General features: G+C 44.5%; 2 protein-coding genes across 2 annotated transcripts; one reads left to right on the top strand and one right to left on the bottom strand.

Moving 5' to 3' along the window:
• Positions 1 to 8981: 8981 nt before the first annotated feature.
• Positions 8982 to 21795, top strand: LOC306924944 (neuronal pentraxin-2; the record flags this gene model as incomplete). Its single annotated transcript, XM_079503624.1, has 6 exons — positions 8982 to 9734; positions 12024 to 12183; positions 12825 to 13058; positions 14893 to 15149; positions 20796 to 20975; positions 21580 to 21795. 6 exons carry the CDS (start codon positions 8982 to 8984, stop codon positions 21793 to 21795), a joined length of 1800 nt encoding a protein of 599 aa, XP_079359750.1.
• Positions 14138 to 14561, bottom strand: LOC306925595 (large ribosomal subunit protein eL30-like). Its single transcript, XM_079504522.1, has one exon. It carries the CDS (start codon positions 14535 to 14537, stop codon positions 14184 to 14186), a length of 354 nt encoding a protein of 117 aa, XP_079360648.1. The 5' UTR covers positions 14538 to 14561; the 3' UTR covers positions 14138 to 14183.
• Positions 21796 to 22346: the final 551 nt, after the last annotated feature.

The raw sequence follows: 22346 nt of genomic DNA, 5'->3' as shown, positions 1-22346 counted from the left end.
CCCCCCCCCCCCCCTCCTACTAGTAGCAGGGAGAGGCTTTGCCAATTCTGCCAGCCCACTCCTTAGCCTACTGGTCTAATCCTTGGACTCTATACATCCACACCTCCCGGGTTCAAATTGTGCTGCCGCCACTACACAACCGCAGACTAGGTTTTTTGCCGATAAAATCTAGTTTTAAACCACAACAGAGGGAGGGGTGTCGTCTCTAGTGCCGACTTGCAAGTTCGCAACCCTTACCCGATATGGACAGAATAGTAAATTATTACCCCCCCCCGAATCTTAGTTTGTGCCGAATCTGGGTTGCACATGGTTTGTTGAGCTCCCTCTGGTGTTGTGGTCATGTATACCCGGACCAAAGACCGGCAGTGTCGGTAGGCCAATCAGAGGCAGGCGGAGGCGGGTCTTTGTGCAACAGTATTGCAATTTTAAATGACGTGTCTGAGGGTCCTCAGTCAGCCCCCTGGGTCTCTAGCTAAGCCATGCACAGCTCAAACTCCATCATAAAGTTGGGGGAAATTCAGTTCCAGGAGGCAGCAGTGCACAGCATAGACTGAGTACAGATAGAGTAAAATACGTACTGTTAGATACAGCTAAGAGTATAGGGACACAATATAGCTAGAAAAAGAAGGAAGAAACATCAATAAACACTATCAGATCAGATCAGATGAGAAGTCCTACAGAAAGAAGCTACAGAACTTAGCACTCTGTACATTTTTGGGCACCAGACACTCTTATCGAGGGGGACTTAAAGGTGCAAAATCGGAGCAAATGGCATGAACCCTAGTTAAATGTCAGTTGAGCGACAGGGTAAATAAATACCATCCGGTAAAGGGCTTTCTCAAACTAACTGGTTCAGGAACAGCTTACCCACAGCCACAGGCCATGCGAGTGCAAGTGACTGCGGAACTTGTGAACTTTAGCGCACCACATACTCCCCTTACGGTCTGCCAATTTAACCAGTTTTGTGACCTTGATTTTCTTGTGATTTGTTCTGCCGTTATTTTGTACATATATTATTTTTCTTCCTCTGTGTAATGTGTATTTGTAATAGATCTGCAATTCCAATGTAATGTAATCTTAGATGTTCTTGGAGAATGCCACTTCTTAAGTGGGACCTGAAAAGGTCACATGAGCATTCACGTTCTAGTGCCATATCAAGATGGCATATATCTTTTTGCCATTTCTGATTTTTTTTAAAAATAGCTTTCCAGTGTGTTTACAGGCTTGGTCCTTGGAAGGGATAAGACTAAATTAGATTTCTTTTTTAGATTGTCTTAAATGTCTGTCGTCAGACAAGTGATTACTGAAGGCGCTGAGCCAATCTGGAAGTGCGTACGGTCTGGTCTTTGATGTCACCACCCGGGATTTGTAAACCAAACGCAAACAAGAGAATAAAGAATACTGATGTAAACAACAAATTATGTCCTACTGCACTGAAACATTTCTAATACACTGACTAACGAGAATGCTAGTACGTTTATAGTTTGTGTTTTTATTAACATTTATTTGATCCCGTGGTTGATGGGATAATTATGTTTTGTAAAAACTGAAAATTGAATAAAACTAAATTTAAATAAAGTATAAAGTATTATGAGGAAAGTTGAACCCTGCTGGAATCCATGCTGTTGGAAAACAGGCAATACATTTCTGAGGCCTCATACACACGTATCAAACAAATGTTCTGTGCTCCGTCTGTGATTAATGGCTGCCACAATGCAATTTCAATGGGAGTCACATTAGTGTTAGTGTCGAGTTAGTGTCGAAGTGTCCTTGAGCAAGACACTGAACCCCAAATTGCTCCCGATGTGCTGGCTAGTGCCTTGCATGGTTTCTGCCGCCATCGGTGTATGAATGTGTGTGTGAATGGGTGAATTGATGCACAATCTATGTAAAGCGCCTTGGATAAAGGCGCTATATAAATGCACCATTTACCATATTTGACCAAACATTTGTGTTTGATTGCTGATTGCTGTCTCATCAAACACAAATGTTTGGTCAAACCATGTGACTCCCATTGGAATTGCATTGTGGCGGCCATTAATCACAGACAGAGCACAGAACATTTGTTTGATACGTGTGTATGAGGCCCGAGCGGTTTCTTTGCAGAAGTGATCAGTGATGAGACTCTTCTAGCCATTAGATTTCTCCAGACGTATCAAGTAGCACATATAATCTCTCTCCGATTGTCTGAGACTAATTGAGTGTTAACATGGCGGGAAGGTAGATTAGAAATAAAAGGTGTCAGAGTGTATAATTATCAGCGGGTCATTTGTGCGTTGGCTGCAGTGTTACCATCTGATTCTCTCTGACCCCAATAAGAGCAGCAGCCATCTGCTCTCTTGTCTGTCCAGCAACCTCCATCTCAGACACAGGGAATTAAGCTGACCAACTACACCCTGGTTAGGACCAAGGATGCGTGTGTGTGTGTGTGTGTGTGTGTGTGTGTGTGTGTGTGTGTGTGTGTGTGTGCGCGTGCGTGCGTGCGTGCGTGTGCGTGCGTGTGTTGGCAATGAGTCACAGAATTTCTTATAATGTTTCTTAACCACTTTCAACCTATTTTGGGAAATTACAGGTCCAATTTAGCTAAAACAAGTGTGAATTCAATCTACATACACAAAGCATCGTGACTCACAATGTGTTTGTGAGCTTGTAGATTGGCTATTTTCGTGTGACACCATATGGGATCAAGTAAGACAAAACCACAGTTCACTCTTCCCGAAATGCAACTGACCCGGCTGGCGTCAGTGGTTTCCTAAATCAGGGTCTAGTCAGCGACCTTTTCAGGTAAGGCTGGCGTGACCACCCAACGCCAGACTGTGAAAACCACCACTGCTTTTGCAACTTATTATATTATATAGGCTACAGAATGCAAGCCTATAATATATGTCAATAATTTAGGTAAGGTAATAAATTCTTACCATCATGGAGAGAACCGTTTCATGCACATCAAACAATAATGGTTAATGGTTTGACTAATGCATTGATCACCCTGTCTGATTGTCTGATCAAAAAGAGGTGGTTGCCCACGCCTGTCCTAAATGCCAATGCCGTGCAGAGGTGCCAATAATATCAACCAGGGGTCATCGCCATGTTGGCTTGTGGTGGCCATTTTTGGCCATTTTTGTCAACGTAAGGGTCCAAACGGACCCTTACGGGACCATTTCAACACACTCTCTGAGTTAAGGGGGTCTTTGCGAATAAGTATTGGACTCCTAATATGCCATACATAGTGTCGTAATAAATAATTGCCATACTTATTCTGGAGAAAACCTGGAGACCGACATTCATTCAGTAATTGAGTCTTATGATCAAAATAAGAACATTATATAATAGTGTGTAAAAAAATAAAAAGTTGCCATGGACATGACCAAGTCTTTTCCACGGACACATTTGTCTGTGTACGGACATGTTGGTGACCACTGATGTCAACACAACACGTCCAAAGATGGGCCAGGGGGGAGTGGTCAGTGGTGGCGAGTGATCTCAGAAGGAGGTAGGGATGGTCCGATGGAGGAAGTATAGGCATAGAGGAAAGGAGAGGTGGAGAGGGTTAGAGAGAGAGAGATGATATCACCCCCCTGGAGTAAATCTCTGTCAATCTGGTCAAGGCTTGAACAGGACTACTAACCGGCCACTCACTGCATGCATGTCTACCTACAAGACTTCATCCACAGAGAAGCACTAAGGTATGGAATGTATGCTAAATTAAGGACTGGATCTAGTCTAGTTTGGAGGGGTGTACTTACTGGTCACTTGTAATGTTGGTGTTCTAAGAATGGAAGTGGTTTACACTATGATTGCAGTTTTCTCTGGTGAAACATCAGCTAAATGACAAGAAATGTTCAACACTAATGTAGTCACAGCTCACAGGAACAAGTATATATATAGGACAACTTTGGCGAAGAGATTTGGCATAGAGGGGAAAAGAAGCGGTCCAAGTACAGAGCCCAACCCCGGTCCAATTTCAGAAGGGCTTAAGTGTCTTGCTCAGGGACAACGTTGCGACACATTGCCAGGGCTGGAAATCAAACCTGGGACCTTCTTCACAGGCCTTTTAATGACCTGTTCCTACATGATCTTACCATCCTCATCATAGCATACATATTCTGACTAAAACTAATCTGTCAAGGCTTGCTAGCGTTCTCATCCACATGATAGTAGCCTATATAGCAAGATGTGCCTAATGTCTTAAGTCACACATTAGCTATTTTGCTTTTGCTCTACTTATCTAGCAACATTCATGGATAATTGGTATGGAACAAATTGACTAAACACAGATTGTCGGTGACCCAAAAGTTGGCCTTTGTTAGATGAACGGAGAGCACCTGTATTTAATTGTGACGTGTACGCAATAGATAAACTAGTGTTTTGGTCAACTTTATCTATTCTACACACAGAGTTTGATCATAGACTAAATATCTTGCAGAAGTCTTCTTTGAGAAGAGTGAGCTATGAAGCTATCGGGAAAGTGGAAAAAAAATGACTATATTGCCTAATGCTGCAACGGCATTAGATATATTTTCTACAAAAATAGAGATATAATTATTGAACCCATTATTGAAATCTATTTAGATTTCAGATTTTGGACATTATTTAGTTTAAACACCATATACTTCATCATGCAACAAATACTGTAGCACAAATCACACCTTGTAGATCTGCCTGAAAGTATTTTTTTGAGAATATATATTAATGTTTTGAGAATTTGCCCAAAATAGGGACGCCAGGGTTAACGTTGTTAATCACGCAGCTGAATGAGGCTATCAGGATTTAATGTGGGACTAATCACACTACCTTAATGCCCACTTGGACCATATGGCACACAACAACCAGGATTCATGGATTACTTACAAACGCATACACACTTGAACTCACACTACACACGCATGGTTAAGCAAGCACACGTACACACAGCCATAGCCTATGCATGCGAACATGCGCACATGCGCACGCGTGCACACAGTACACGCACACAAACACACGCGCATACAAGGTCAAGGAAGCCCACTTATCTCTGACCAAGTTACCACCAACAAATGGTTGCAATTAGGGTAATTGAGTGACCTGTGAGAGGTAATAAACTTAGCGCTAAATAATGGAGATTGAGTGTGACACAGTCCTCTGCCTGGCCATCTGTCTCTGCTCCAAAGCCTGTGAATAATGCTTCATTTAAATGCTCTGCTGTACGACGGTGGCATACGGAGAAATATAAATGGGGCTCGACACAGACAGCGAAGGGGACCGGGGTTGAAGCTACGGTTTGATTGCTGAACCTTATACAAAGCAATTATTTTAGTTTTATTATATTTTAACCTTTTTCTATTTCAGTTTAGTGTTAACTCGTTTTTAAATTGGGTTTTGTCATATTCACCCAAAATAAGACTAAGATAAAAACCTTATCCTTTTATCTAGGTTTTAATTTGTTTTTGCATAAAATACAATACTACAGTTAGCTAGTGCTTTCCATACCTAGTTGTAATGATTTTATTCATTTTAGTTAAAGGACCACTTCACCACTTTTCAACATCTCTTAATATAATTGGTTCTCACTAATGTTCATGATAAAACACCACAATTGTTTTCCTACTCAGTCTGTGTCTCATAGGAGGGCTTTGGGCAGTTCGGACATCCGTCCACCAGTGACATCATCATTAGGCAGATTTTTTTTAACAAGATTTGTTTTAAAATATATTTAGATTTTTATTATCGTGAGAACGATGGCTTCAACTTTTGCATTGCAACTTTTCAGGAAAAGAAAGCCTGCCGTTTCTATTAGCTTGGATTCACCATCGAGGGGGCGACTGTGGCTCAGGAGGTAGAGCAGGTCGTCCAATGATCCATGGGTCGGCGGTTCGAATCCCGGCTCCTCCTGTCTAGGAGGAGCAAGACACTGAACCCCCAAATTGCTCCCGATGTGCTGGTTGGTACCTTGCATGGCTTCCGCCGCAATCGGTGTGTGAATGGGTGAATGTAATGCACAATCTATGTAAAGTGCCTTGGATAAAGGCGCTATATAAATGCACCATTTACCATTTATCGATGATGTCACTGGTGGACGGGTTTCTGAACTGCGAGCCTTCCTATGAGACACCGACTGAGTTTGAAAAAATTGTAGTATTTTCTCATGAACATTAGTTAGGACCAATTATAAGAAGAGAAGTTCAAAAGTGGTGAAGTGGTCCTTTAACTATAATAAACTTGATTGACAGAGGCAATTTTCTCAGCTTGAAATGCCTCTTGATTTCCAAAAAGAGTTACTCTCAAACTTCAAGTCTTTGATTTTATGGCACGGAATTTCAACCATACTTATGTGTGTCAAAACAGGACTGTCACTGAACAGACACGGGAAGGTTTATCCACACTCACCAAACACTCATACAATATACATACACACTCAGTGGAAGCAACAGGTGGTGTCTAAGCCATAACCGTCACCTCATGTGCTCCTCATTTTAAATTAGTTTGTAACGCACAGAGAGAGGGCTGTGAATCCCCCCAACAACATATTAATATTAATAATAATTATTATTGTGCAAGGCTGCAAGCTCTCAACATATTGCATCTTGAAACATTGTGAGCTTGTAGATTGGCTATTTGTCATACAATTTGGTCCATCCTCCGGCCAGTCTGTGCTGAAGTGTCCCCGAGCAAGGCACTTAACCCCCAACTGCTCCCCAGGTGTCATTAATTAACAGTTAAATGCAGAGGACACATTTGACGTACAGTATGTGCAAATGTACAGTCACAAATACAACCCCGGACCCAAAGGAAACTCCCAAAACAACTAAAAGGGAGGGACTAAATATTACTATACGTAGTTGTGATCATTATAGCACATGTATATTGACATGCTGTAGGTTGTCTAACAATATAGCCATCTGTCTTTATTGCCTGTTCAATGTCTTGTCTACAGTGCAACAGTGTTCTATAGGCTCATTGCTCATATACAGTGATGAAAACCATGGGTTTTCTTCCAGTCCAATCCCTCAATTAATCCTTAAAGCCAATTAGTTGCTTAATTATCTACTTTAGTGGAGTGAAACAGTTCACATATATATAGGCCTACTGATGGAATATGGCTGTTCAACATATTACACAGCAAATACAATTGAATTAATATTCAGTGGAAGTCACGCAAACATTTATACCACTGGAGAATGTGGCCTTGGGCTGGTCAAGCCTACAGACTAGAGATGCTTACAACACGTCGAAGCATTGTGAGCTTGCATCTGCTATTTTCAGTGTGCGACAAAACTAATGAGGCGTTATTGTCTCAGCAACATGTGTACAGTATGCTATACTGTATGACTGTAGGCAGACCAGCTAAGACAATTCTTGGCAAATCACACCGATAAGGTTTCGTCATTCACTATTTGTGGTCAGGAGCTGTGTTTGTCGTCCTGATCCAGCAGTATATTGAATAATAAATAGAATGTCTTATCATAAGCAACTGTACAAAACACATTCCAAAGACAATATGGAATAATTTAGAATATCTTATGATCAGCTTCTGACAGTTATAACTAATTTATCCAACTATTTAAACTCTACAGTGTATACTGTACTTAATTGACCGGGGTCCGCCAGGGCTCTGCATTGGCCCCCTACTTTTTTCCCTCCACACTAAAACCCTTTGTCGAAAATAGCTGAGCTACAAGCACATTAAGGTGACATTCACACCAGAAAGCTTTGCTGCGATTAAAACGAATCCTGCTGCGCATTGTCAGAAAGTGCACTTCGTTTGGCAGGTGTGAAGGCTCATTCGAATCCTAATGCGTATCAAAGAACCGCATTCTACTCCGAGCAAAAACGGGGGTTTCACTTCGCTTCCAATCGCACTTGATTACGATTCGGTGCAGGTGTGAATGCAATCCGCAGTAAATAAAGGAAATGAAGCAAACGGGCGGGTGAGGAGCTGAACACAGTTGGAGACGGAGAAGGCATATTTTACGCAGCGCAAAGATGTCCCGTTACCGTGGATAGACGTGGTCGAATGAGGAGACTGAAGCCCTGATCGAAATTAGGAGAGTACATTAATCAATTGCTTAAGGAAACACATAAAAACACTGCAGTGTATTATAGCCTACAGAATATTCTGTATGTCTGTCTGTCTGTCTGTCTGTCTGTCTGTCTGTGCGTGCCGTAAACATGGAGTGCTGTCACTGTGTGGGGACTGGGGAGTAGGGACTTTCATCTCGTTAAACTTGTAAACATTTTGCGCTGCGGTCTGTTATATCAGTGCGCTCAGCGCTGTTCCTTCCATGCCCAAAAGAACAGTGCGTGGCTGCGTGCGGAGAGAGAGAGAGAGAGAGAGAGAGAGAGAGGGGGGGGGGGGGGTCCAGTCCCAGACGGCACGACACATGCACGTTATGAGTATAATTTGAAATTTTGATCACCATAGATTTCACTGTGTAGGCTATAGTTTATGAATGGAACACATTGATAAAGGTCCCCCTGCTGCGTTTCCAATTGCTGCGTGATGACAGTGTGAAGGCAAACCGCAGCAAATTAAATATGCAAGAAGTCCCAATTCTCCTCCCATTCGCATCGAGTCTACCGAAGTATTAGGTGGGAATGTGACCTAAGAAACACACTGTGGGTTTGTTGATCTGCCATTTCCACGTACTGAATGTTTGCCCCAGAATAGAGATGGCCGACAAATCCCTGGGGAGATTGGTCTGGCACTCCTCGGGTTGAATTACATTTCGCTTGTGGGTGACCAATCAGAGCCAAAGTCAAAGTGAGACTTTTTTTGCTGTGACCTTGGAATCCGTTTGTAACCGCGCCTTGGAAATAAATCTGTTCTGAACATCTGATGTTTGACTTACAGGGTCGATCAAAGTTCTTGCCACACAGAAGATGAGAGAACAATATCTACCCTAAGCGGTCTGGCCGTCTTTGTCACCTCGCTCCCAGATCAGATGCCGCAACGAGAAGACAATCATTCTCATCGCTAACGTCGGTGGCATCGCACATCTCAAATGAAGTCTCGCTCGTCGTTTCCGCCATCCGAGGGGAATAGAGGTTCTCGATTGCTGACCGCTGTACTTTCACTCCTCCTCTGCGCCGCGTCCGCGAGTACGGGCCCCGACCACGACTACGGAGCCCACCCGCGCTTCATATGCACCCCTATCCCCATGGACGCGGACCCCGCCTGCTTCGGGGAGGCAGGCATGGGGGGATCGGGTGCCAGCGCGGGGCGCCAGGGGCGCCACGGCGGGACACCACCCGAGGCAGCTTCTGCGGGAGGACCTTCCCCTTCAGGCTGGTGGGGGATGCCCGACGAGGCCAAGGCCACCATCCTCCACCTCAGGGAGAGCCTGCTCAAGGAGAAGGAGAACGTCTTCGAGCAGCGGGAGACCATCAGGGAGCTGAACGCCAAGCTCGCCCTGTGCGAGGGCTTCGGCCGGAGCATGACGGCGGACGACGACCACAGCGGCCGCACCCGCCACCACCACCACCGCCTCCAGGGCCCGCCCTCCCCGCACGGCGGCGGTGTGGGGCCGAGGTCGGGTGGTCACCGCAGTGGCAACCGTCCGGGTATTCATCGCGGCAGCAGCAACATCTTACCAGATGCACCGCACCACTCCACCGGGGCGGGCGCGGCGGGTCACGGGAAGGATAATAAACACACCGGCGGCACCACGACGACAGCAGGGGAGGGGATGACGTCATCGCCCGAGCAGATGGACCGCATGCTGCAGGCCCTCAAGGAGCGGCTGGAGAACCTCCAGGTGAGAAACACGGGAAATATCACATTATGGTCGCCGTCAGGTGGGAACCTTCCATGTCAGTGGTTTTTTTCAACCTTTTTTCATATCAAGGGCCATTATTTATTCGGCATTCCATTGAGCTATGGACCACCATTTGATGACATTTAGATGCAACATGCAGATCCAAAAGTAAAGAATATTTTTGTTAATCTTTGAATATATATTCTTAATTCAGAGCGAACGTTTTAACTCAAATCTTTGCTTCTGAGAGGTCCCTGGAACAACATATTTGTCAGATGGGGGTCGGTGGCCAAATACATAGCATTTCTGGGGTCCTTGACATGAAATATTGAGCACCACTGATACAGAATCATGAGGTTTTTCAGAAAATTGTCATCATTTAGATTTTAGAAGACATGATTTAAATTTCGACGTCAGGCCTAAATGGAAATACAGGGTTTCTGCCTGACGACAGCGACGATGTCAAAGAATACATTTCCAGGGTTTCATTGTCACATGCTACAACACTGCAGGCAGTGGAATGTGGAACTATCTGTATCCCATCATGAGATAAATGGATCCGGAAGTATTATATTATACTGTACATATAAGCTCTGGAAAGGACAGACAAAGCACCAGGTAACTTTTGTTAATTGGCCTTGAGAAAGTTGGCTTAAATAGATTTGGCAAAACATTTGACTGTCTCTCCATCCATCCGTTTCTCTTTCTTGGACCGTGATCAAAGACAGGCGTCAGTAGCCACAGGGGGTGTAGGGCTGTGTGTAATCAACACTGATTACAGTGATCTCCATTGACAGGCCACACACCAGCTCAAAGCTAGGATTACCTTGCTTTTCGAAGAGAATGAGAGAGAACTAGAAAAAGTGCCCTTCTGGGCACAGGTCTCCACCAGGAGGATAGGACTGTGTGAGATGTTTGGCAAAATGTTTAGGAGTAATATAAACATGTTTGCCTTGGCAATTGGATGATTTGAGGCATTTTGTTCCAAAAATGTGTTTTGCAAAAATCAACCTGTTGGTGGCGCTATAACAGGCCAATGTGAAAAGGGTGGGATATATTCCTCAGCCTAGTAGGAAAATGTGTGAACGATTTCACGTAATTTGCATGCTGCGTTCATGATTTGAGGCTTGTGTTCAAAACGGGGCAATCTTGCAAACTGTGAAAGCCAATTATAGCCAATTAGGATGGAATATGAAATATCGGACAGATCCGACTTGAGCACATGACTATAGAGATACTGTGTAACGATTTGTGAGATTTTTGGACAGAATCTGGAGGAGTAATATCAAAAAATGTGTTTTACAAAAGTCGGCCTCCTGGTGGCGCTATAAAAGGCAGATGCGGAAAATGCAGGTCAAAGGTTTGTCCTTGGCCTCTAGGGAGTGTGCATGCAACGTTTCACGCAGATCGGTGCAGTTTTAGGTAAAAAATTTGAAAAGCTGCCTCATGGTGGCGCTATAACAGGCCGTTCTGGAAAATGCGGGGCAGAGGTTCATCGTTGGCATCCAGGGAGTGTGTGTGCAAAGTTTGGCATCAACCGGGTTAACGGTGCCGGAGATTAGCTGGTAACAGACGGACGGAAGGACGGAGCTTGATATACAAGTAAGACGCGCGAGCGCGGGAAGCGAACGCAGCTCGTAAATTGCAATAACAACAATTAGAATAAAATACGTACTAAGGTTTTTTTTTTTAATTCTCTTTTTTTAGATTATAGATTATTAAGTTTTTTGAAGTTAAGTTTTTTTTAAGCTCTTTTTTTAGTGTGTGTATGTGTGTGTGCGTGTGTGTGTGTTTTTTTAAGTTTTCTTTAAGTTTTTTTTTGTACGTTTTTTTTTAAAGTTTTTTCTTTTTAAGTTTTTTTTAAGTTAAGTTGTGTGTGTGTGTGTGTGTGTGTGTGTGTGTGTGTGTGTGTGTGTGTGTGTGTGTGTGTGATACAGCTGCACCCTCTGGTGGCGGGTGGGTGGTGTTACAGCGTGACACACAGACACACACACACACACACAGACAGACATGTTCTGCTAGGTCTCATAGTTAGTGCTCACTGCATTCGCAATCACTGCATTCGCAATCACTGCGTTCGCAATAAGTACACCCAATGACGCTATAGCATCTTGCAGGGACTTAACCCCAATCCATCCCTTGATGCCGAGTGCCAAGCAGGGAGGCACTGCGTTCAGTTTTTAGAGTTTATACGACTCATAAGTCAAACAGGTTTAAGCAGTCGATAGCGTAACACTGTGTGTGTGTGTGTGTCTGTGTCTGTCTGTGTGCGTGCGTGTGCGCCAGCAGAAGTGGAACGTGTCCAGTGCGTACTCCAGCTCTCTGAAGGAGCTCCTCCAGAGGAAGATCAGCACCATGGAGCAGCAGCTCCACCCACCACCACACCCACCCGACGACGACACCACCTCCGCCCTCAGCGGCCCACATCACCACGACGACCACCATGACGGTAAGGCTTGTCGTCGTCACACATTTAACCCATTTTTTTAGACCTGACGTGGAAATTTAAAAAATGTCTTCTAAATCATGTTTTCTGAAATACCTATGTTTCTGTATCAGTGGTGCTCGATATTTCATGTCAAGGACCCCAAAAATTATATGTAATATGCGTGGCACTCGGTGCCGCGCTATGAGCTTGTAGATCTGCACATTTTCAATAGCTAAAGCATAACATAATGCTTGATACACCAAAAGGGGTTCCCGCCCAGAATGGGTTAAATTGACGAGAAACTGTCACACAAATAATTGTGTTTTTGGCATTGGAAATTGGAACATTTAATATGGCAAACGGTCGAATCCGCTGAATATGAACAGAAATGAACAGAAACAGAAATATGAACAGAAAGCCTTCTAGGCTTTATTTAATAACAGAAATTTACCAAGAAATGACTACCATGTTTTTAAATGTCATTACTAGCTTTACAACGTGTCGTGTTGTAAACTTGTAGATCTGCCATTTCTTGTTTATTTGTTTTCTACATTTTTCAACGTGGTCACGATTTTCGACGATCATGACAATTGTTTTTTAGATTATCTCAAATAATTGCGATTAGACGATTGTGATGTAATAATTGTTGACGCCGGCCCTAGATGACGGCCATCCCGACGCCGACGGTCACCATGAGGACATGGAGCACGTCGGCGACCCCCACAAAGACTACGATGACCTCGACGACGCCCACGACGGAGACGGAGACGGTAGCCACGACGACGACGGTCACCATGGTAACGAAGATGACGGCGGCTACGGTTATGTGGCGCACACGGGATACAGACCGCACTCGAACACACTGGAGACCATACTGAACCAGCTGCACCGGTCAGGTACGCCAACAAACACACTGGTACCGGCGTGGGTGCACAATGTTATATCAGGGGCTTTTAGGCCAGCGTTTCCACAAACAGTGGGTCCCGGGAGCCATGATTGGGGCGCGGCGGGACCATATTTATGGGTCGGGAGTAAATATCCCTTTAACCCATTTAGACCTGACTTCTACATTTAAAAAAATGTCTTCTAAATTCTGACAGTTTTCTGAAATACCTCATGTTTCTGTATCAGTGGTGCTCAATATTTCATGTCAAGGACCCCAACAAACATCTGTATTTGGCCACCGACCACCATCTGGAAATATGTTGTTCCAGTGACCGCCCCCAGAAGCAAAGATTTGAGGCACATTTTCACGATTTTTCAAAAATAGCAGATCAACAAGGTCATAGCGCGGCACTCGGTGCTGTGCTATGAGCTTGTAGATCTGCAATTTTTCAATAGCTAAAGTAGAACATAATGCTTGAAACACCAGAAGGGGTTCCCGCCCAGAATGGGTTAAGTATTTGGGAGAAAACAAAATGCTAAAAGAAAATGCTAAAAGAAATCTATATCTTTCAGAAATTCCCAAAACAATTTGAAAATCTTTCCAAGCAATTTCTTAAAAAAGAAATCACACCCGTGTGAACTGAGTGGTGCAAGGTCTTATATAGCCTGATCAGCTGTGGTCTGACGTAATGTCAGTGCTAACCATAGCAACCATGCTCGTTCTTTGGTTATATACATATAATACATACGAACAAACACGGAAACACGGGTACACGGGTACAAAGCCAGTTGTTGGAGTGGTTTGCACCACTAAAAAAAAAATACACCCGTGTGAAGTGAGGGGCGTTCTTATCATCTCATCCTGGCCAATCACAATTTGCGTCCTCACTTTATCATCTTCGCTTTTCTGGTCTCGTTTCTTTTTGAGTGGTGTAAACCACTCCTACAACTGGCTTTGTTAGTTTACGTGTCTGTCCGTACGAAAAAGCATGAGCATGGTTGCTATGGTCACCCAGTTCACATGGGTGTGATTTCATTATGTCAGACATTACGTCAGACCACAGCTGATCAGTCTATATAAGACCTTACATTTTTACCATTTCACCAACTTTATTTATAACAACGGGGATACATCTCTACTGGGGAGGCTGCTGCTGCTGGTCTGGCATGCTCCTGATGATGTCAGAATCACCGGGGTCAATAATCGCCAACGTGCAAACGCTGAAGTATTTGCCGCAGGCTGTGCCAAGCTCAATGTTGTTGCCGCTGTAGTGGTGCACGCCAGTCTTGAACAGCATAGCGTCGTACTCAATCTCAGATTTCCTTAAGGCAGGACAGTTGTTAGCCAGGATGACCAGCTTGGCTTTGCCCTGGCGGATCATCTTCTGGGACTGTTTGTTTCCCAGCACGTACTTCCCACTCTTCATCACTAGCCGGAGTCTGGAGTTGATAGACTCCATGGACTTTTTCTCCTTCTTTGTGGCCACCATCTTTGCCGTTTAGTCTGATCCGCCCAACAAAGGATAAAATAGCTCGAACTAATGCCGGTTAGAATTCGCTGAAGTGGTGTCCGCTTAGAACTTAACCTTCTGCCTCATCCCTTGATCAGACCACTGTTATATACTATCCGATTATGCTTTGTCACGATGACTAGGCCAAGGGTATCTATCCGTATATGGGTTCGCTACATCGATCTGATGTCAGCACCAAACCAAGTCAGCCCGGACTGTATGTCCAGTCACATTCCTCTGGAGAAATAACAGCCAAAATGACCATGATGAGATAAACGTTCCATTTCCGATGACTAAATCATATACACCAAACTGCTGTCCTTTTATCGTGCAGGTCCCGACAGGGCGAAGGCGGAGAGTCCCGGCTCCTTCCAGATCGGCTTCCCCATGCGGACCAACTACATGTACAGCCGGGTGAAGAGGACCCTGCCCAACGAGATCTTTGCCCTGACCCTGTGCCTGTGGATCAAGGGTGGCACGGGGGGGCCCGGCCTGGGCACCCCGTTCTCCTACTCCGTCCCGGGGCAGGCCAACGAGCTGGTGCTGATCGAGTGGGGCAACAACCCCATGGAGCTGCTGGTGGACGACAAGGTGAGAGAAGGGGGGGCTATATATATATATATATATATATATATATATATATATATATATATATATATATATATAGGCGAGTGTCCTATATACAGCTTTGTCCACACACGTCTCATATTTGCCATTGACAATGAAAGGAGAAATTAGGTCAAATGTCCGCCAAATATGACGTAAATTTGTGGCAACACAAACATTAAATGCCATTGACAATGAAAAACAAGTATGGCCAGGGTTCATGGCCATATAGAGCTTGTCTTGAGTGTAGAGGGTTTGATGACGTCAGACTGGCATGGAGTGTGTCACGAGGTCTGATGTCACGAGGCGTGATGGACTGACAACTATATATGGAGATCTAAGGGTCTCCATGTCACATGATGTCACGAGGCGTAACCATAGATGGAGGTGTGAAAGGGCCTTTCTGTGTGGAGTTTGCATGTTCTCCCCGTGTCCCCTAGGGTAGGTACCCTCACAAAAAACATGCAGTAATCCTGGTCACTAAACTGCCTCCCCCTGGTCAGCCGGGGCACCTGATGGAGGGGAAAGGAACTGGTTGGAATAACGTGTTCCTTCCACGCGACCACGGTCCAACCAGGGAAACTCCCCCCTGTCAGGTGTAAAGGAGCAACCTGGACACTCATGCATGAAGGAAGCATGTGAGTTCAAGTCCGTTGCTCTCCCCAGGTTGGCGGAGGGTGTGTAGAGCCCAGGATCACAATAGATAATTGACACAGGCCAGGGGTGAAAAATGGGTTACAAAATCGTGAAAAAAAGAAAAAAAATCCCATTGACAATGAATGGAGAATTTTATGTCATATAGTGTCTGGGCAAATGGGCATAGTGTCTATTTTACGTCATGATGATGTACGATATCACACGGGTGTGATTTGCGTTATGTCTTCAACACACTGTCTCTGAGATGGACCACGTTGCCCCCTGCAGTGACCACCACCGCATGGGGAGAGCAGCGCCCCCCCTGAGGTGCCCTGTAAACGCCACGGTCACACGGCAGTGCTCATTGGATATATGGTCTACGTCTGGTGTGGCATGGATTATGAGCAAGACTTTTGCAACAACGTGCTTTATGCATTTGACGTCGACGCCCACAGATGGCTCGATGCCGAGGTTTCTGGGACAGTTCCGGAGGTGTTGGTCGGCCACTCGGCCTGCGTCTTGAGGAAGGACATGTATGTCTACGGAGGAGTCAGCCTGGAGGGGTTAGCCACCGACGACATCTACAAGTTGGACACCGCCACGATGGTCTGGTCTTTAGTGAACACCGGGGGCAGCCTGCCTCCTGCTTCATACAACCACTCTGCCGCCATCATGGGGACAAAGATGTTTGTATTTGGTGGACAGGAACACGAGTACGACGCCTACGACGACAGTGTTTGACACGGAGACCAACTTCTGGCTCGTCGTTCCCTCTGCGCAGCTGCTTCCGAAAGAACGCTGGTGGCATTCAGCGTTTGTCCACAATGGAGAGCTGTACGTATTTGGTACTACCGAGAAAGAGGGTGACGAAGAAGACATTGCTAACGATATGTGGAAGTTCAATCCAGAGACCTTCTCCTGGAAGGAGGTTAAGCCCAATGTGAATGACCAGTCTGCGATGGTTGGCAGCTGCTGTTGCATGGTGGGAAATCGTGGCATCATCTTTGGCGGATTTAAAGAGAACAGAGCAGGCCTACACGATGATGACCTTTACATCTTGGACTTCAGTCCTAGTCTCAAGATGCTATGCCAGCTAGCGGTTATTCAGTACGATCTGGATCGGTCTGAACTCCCACATGACATCAGGTGGGAACTGGCAGCCATGACTTAAAAGAACCTTCCAAGACACAAGCGAAAGCGTAAACAGGGAATTAGAAAGCATCAATAACATAGTTGACCTTACAGCCTCATTAGCCAACCTAAAACCCTCTCGGAGGAAAACGAAGAACAACGATAACACTGACAATTGGTACGATAATGACTGTAAAAAACCTCAGGACTAGACTAAAGGGCCTTTCAAACGTGAAGCGATATAACGTGCCCTATAGTTAATTTGCATTGAGACCTGCGTTTTTGCACGGAGCAAGCATATTTACGTGAGCGCGGTCCTGTGAATTTGTTATAATTATTATTATTATTATATACGTTTATTGAAAGAATAAACCCCTTGAGATGTCACATCTCATTTTCGAGGGGGTCCTCAACACAAATGAACAGTACATACAATACATACGATACAACAACAATACTTCCATGTATACACACAAAACAAAAACAGAACAAAACAAAAGCTCTCCCAAAGATTGCCACTCCCATCCCACCAATTCAACCCATAGATAGCAGAGTTCTTGTGGAAAAAACTGCATACTCAAAGCACAATAGAACCATGAAAATGAGCAGAGTACATACATGCGGTACCAATAAGCAAATATAATAATAATAAGCAGAGCTAATAATAATAAGCAGAGTATACATGCATGTAAGAGAAAGAGAGGCAGCACATAGTTTGTTGTGAAAAGACAATGCAGCCCATGAGAGATTAACAGGATTTAGAAGCATGAGCACTGAGTTGAAAGATGAGTAAAAATCGATTATTTAAATACATTGAAAGAGGTGATGGATCTAAGTGAACTTGAAATGAAACCAAATACACAGAGAGCCAGACAACCAAGTTGAGTTAACCCCCTCGCTCACCGTGGGTCATTGTACCTAACCTGTATACTGCATGTGACCACCCTCCACCTGCTAAGCTCCCTCATACGTCATTAAGAGGGATGAACCGATAGCATAAGGCCAGTGGGGCAGTGGACCATGGTGGACTTAAAGGTCACCGGGCTGCTTTAGCTCAGTGTTGAACCGCTACACTGGCAACAACGAGCAGTCCTTAACCACTTAAAAGACGACCTCAAATGGGATTTCAGAGTACCGACCGGTGGCATTTCATTTCCGTATCGTGACGTATTTCCCGGTGGTACGGGGAGCAGGGCACGTCTCAGCCTATCACAGCGATCAATGTGTGTGGGGGGGGGGGGGGGGGGGACTTCCGTTCCAAACCCTCCAGACACCACACCACGCCTTTTAACCCAGCTCTGAGCACTCATTTTGGGCATGCGAGTACCATGATCCACCTGGAGGTCATGTCAGACCACAAACCAAGCAAGGATGCTGAATGAAAGTTTCTATTACTGCCTTGCCCATTTCTCATCTCAAATGTTTTCTGAAAAACATTTGAGTGTGTATTTAACTATTTATTTAGCTTTAAGAGGGTGAAGACGGGGGAAAGTGTATAGTTAGTTATACCTTTAAAACCGGGAAAGCATCTGTGTCATTTATTTCAGGGTTTCCTGCAGATTTTTGTTTCCCCCCGGCGCCGCACCATGCCTAAAATCACTGGCACCATGCCAAGACAAGCCAAGAATAAAAAGTGGAGTAAAATATTTAATATTATACTACAGGCAATTGGTTGAAATAAGCTCTCAAGCCGTGCTGAAATGGGCATGACAGCACACCTAATAGAAGTTTTGAGAACAGATTAATCAAAAATCAAAAGATGTTATGTGTGTATGAAACTTCCCTTCTCACTTCTCTTCTATTTTGGAGCACAATAAAATAATAAATATATACTGGAACCCTCGACTGGTCTGCACTGCACAGTATTATTGTTTTGCAGGGGGGACTTTTTTTTGTCACTGTAGCAGCCATGTTTGTGCCATTCAACATGCAGCACTGCCATCTAGATTGGAACGAATTACCAAGTTCACTTAGATCCATCACCTCTTTCAATGTATTTAAAGAATCGATTTTTACTCATCTTTCAACTCAGTGCTCATGCTTTTAAATCCCGTTAATCTCTCATGGGCTGCATTGTCTTTTCACAACAAACTATGTGCTGCCTCTCTTTCTCTTACATGCATGTATACTCTGCTTATTATTATTAGCTCTGCTTATTATTATTATATTTGCTTATTGGTACCGCATGTATGTACTCTGCTCATTTTCATGGTTCTATTGTGCTTTGAGTATGCAGATTTTTCCACAAGAACTCTGCCATTTATGGGTTGAATTGGTGGGATGGGAGTGGCAATCTTTGGGAGAGCTTTTGTTTTGTTCTGTTTTTGTTTTGTGTGTATACATGGAAGTATTGTTGTTGTATCGTATGTATTGTATGTACTGTTCATTTGTGTTGAGGACCCCCTCGAAAATGAGATGTGACATCTCAAGGGGTTTATTCTTTCAATAAAGGTATATAGTGTCTAACTGCTCTAGCACAATGAATTATATACAGGTAGTAGCTTTGTGTGGAAGACTTATTGACAGGTGCATAGTCTCGCCTTGCCAGACTGTTGCCTCTTGCAATTTCCAAATGCTTCCGTCATACAGTCTGGAGCAGCTGAAGCTCTATCATGAGTAAAATATACCCCACTTCCGTTTCGTCTTTACAGTCACGCGAATTTATCCTAGTATAAATATAAATCATCTAAGCTCTTAAAATAACGGAAATGGCAGCTTCCTTATTCAGCAGTTCCAGACTCATTCGGAGATATTGTGGAATAGCTGTATGCGAGACTGAAACAGGTGCATGTCATGATGACATCATTGGGTAGAATTGGTTGGTACCTGCTGATGTAAGCAGTCAAGCACACATTATATTTTTGTTGGTCAGGAAGTAATTGAGATTGGACTTTTGATAGGAAAAATAAAGTATTTTTGGGGCATGTAGGCCTACTGTATATTGTTAACGGTCCCCATTACAACAGACGTGCTCCGAGGTAGAATTCAGGTGCAAATAAAATTCACCAATGTGTAAAACAGGCTTGCTGACAACTAGTGTTCTCTTGAAAAATGTCATATGGATAAGTTAATTTGGCAATATAAACAGTATGGACATATTCTGTCTTATATTAGATACATTCTGAGGAAGGTAAGCAGTACTTTTCTCAGTGAATTTTGTCCATAACAGACTGGTTGAAAAAATATTTTCATACTCCATACTGAGTTGTCTAGGCTCATTCTCTAGTTGCATTTCTCCCATTCCACTCTGGATATGAATGTTGGATATTACTCCAAGTAAAATGTATCGGTGAAATTCACTGCACCTTATTTTGCCATTACCTCTATAGCTCATCTACACAACTTGTAGATCAGCTATTTTTTGGAAGAGATTTGGTGTAGAGGGATACACCAAGTATCGAACCCTGGGGGACCCCGGTCAACTATGGATATACTGTGTAGGGTTTAAAGGAGCATTCAGTGATTTGGGTGATTTGGAAAAAAACCTGGTCCACCCGGTAACAAGATGTGCACATGCACACGCTCTACAGTGGGGGAAGTACAACAGACCAACAGCACGTGCACCAATGCCCGCCCCACTCGATCATGATTGGAGGAAGGCCCCTCTCATCCTGATTAGATGAAGGCTTTGCCACCCAAAGCCCAAACCGAAACTAGGGTTTTTTGACCCCAGGGGCTCACTGGGGACAGGGAGGAACTCCTTATATGGTCAGCACACTTTATAGTAGGGAGGATTATCCAAAAAATAAGAAAAAATAAGTGATATTTGAATTAAGTGAAATCACTGAATATACCTTTAAGTGACCATCTACACAGAGAGTATGTACAGTGACTCACCATGTCCACCTTGACCTGTGCCCTCAGGCGGTGACGTTGCCCCTGTCTCTGAGTGACGGGAAGTGGCACCATGTGTGTGTGACGTGGTCCACGCGGGAAGGGCAGTGGGAGGCCTACCAGGACGGGGTGCAGCGGGGATCCGGGGACAGCCTCTCTCCCTGGCACCCCATCAAACCTGGAGGGGTCTTCATCATTGGACAGGAACAGGTAAAGATGATGTACTGCATTTGTTCGTCGACTACCTTTGTTTCTCTTGGGAGAACTACATAAAACTAAATAAAAACTAAGCCAAAAACTATGACACTTAATATACTGACAATTACTGACTTTTGTGTTATCCTGTTGGCATTATTTTATATAACTATCTACATTTTGCAAACTGTCAATAAAGTATTCAATAAATCAAAAAGTGAAAACATTTTGAAACCTGCAGTGCAAACAAAGCACAATATACTTTTGACTGAGTGGACTGACAGGAGATGAGATGTGAACAGTGGGAACTGGAAACATTGATAATATCAACATTTCTACATCTCATCTGATGCAGCTTGTCCACTCAGTTCAGTTCCTTTAAACACATTCTCAAAAACATTGTTTGAGTTGAAGTTGAGCCGTCTAAAGATGACGTCTGTCTGAATCCCACACAGAACTCCCCACAATTTAGACAGGTGTTTTTTTTTTGCATTCAGCAGCACCCTCCTTTGCTTCCTATTAAGCCTCCTTCCGCTCTGCCTTCCCCCTTCCTTGTTGTAATAAAATACAAAGAGTGGTATATCCCTTACCTGAACTCTTACCTGTTTGACCTCTCCAGGACACGCTGGGCGGCCGTTTCGACGCGACCCAGTCCTTCGTGGGCGAGATCTCAGACCTGCAGATGTGGTCCCACGTGCTGGCGGCCAGCGACATCCACAGCCTGGCCTCCTGCGGCAGCCACCTCACCGGGGACGTCCTCGCCTGGTCCGAGACAGAGCTCGAGCATCACGGCGGGGTCTCGGTGTACCCCTTCGACCCCTGCCACGAACACTGACAAAACGGCCCCCCGCTATGTTCTCAGTGGTCTGCACCCAAACAGTCATAATATAGACACTGGAGGAGACAGAGGATGTAAAACATGTCTAAAAACGTACCGTATTACTGTCTAAATATTGTACACAAACGTTTAAATGCCTTCCTTTGAACTCAAAAGTCTCAAACCAAAGACCTTTTTTGTCCCGGTAGCTCAGTCGGTGGAGCTCTCGCCTTTGGACGGGTTCATGGGTTCGATCCCGGGCACCGCCAACTCAAGCGTATGAGTAGCGTGGCTTGGGTGCAGCCAAGTTGTGCGGTAAGTATAGGCTACTGGGAGTGGGAGCTAATGGTAGGTGTGGCGCTCCACCTCAGCATCCATCTCCCAGGGCCAGGGTCTAGCGCATTGTGTAACGCATGTTACCGGCCGATACCTATACAATAAGCCACTCCCGACCTACTTAAAGACATTTTGTGGTTAATGTATTTGACAATGTAGGCCCGACAAGTGCTGCCTGGGTTAGGTGTTGAATGGCCTGGTTGGGGCTTCGATGTTGGTCATGTAGCACAAAA

The sequence above is a fragment of the Electrona antarctica genome, assembly GCF_951216825.1.
Source record: "Electrona antarctica genome assembly, chromosome: 6".
NCBI classification, from domain to species: domain Eukaryota; kingdom Metazoa; phylum Chordata; class Actinopteri; order Myctophiformes; family Myctophidae; genus Electrona; species Electrona antarctica.
This window is presented reverse-complemented; position numbering and strand designations above follow the sequence as displayed.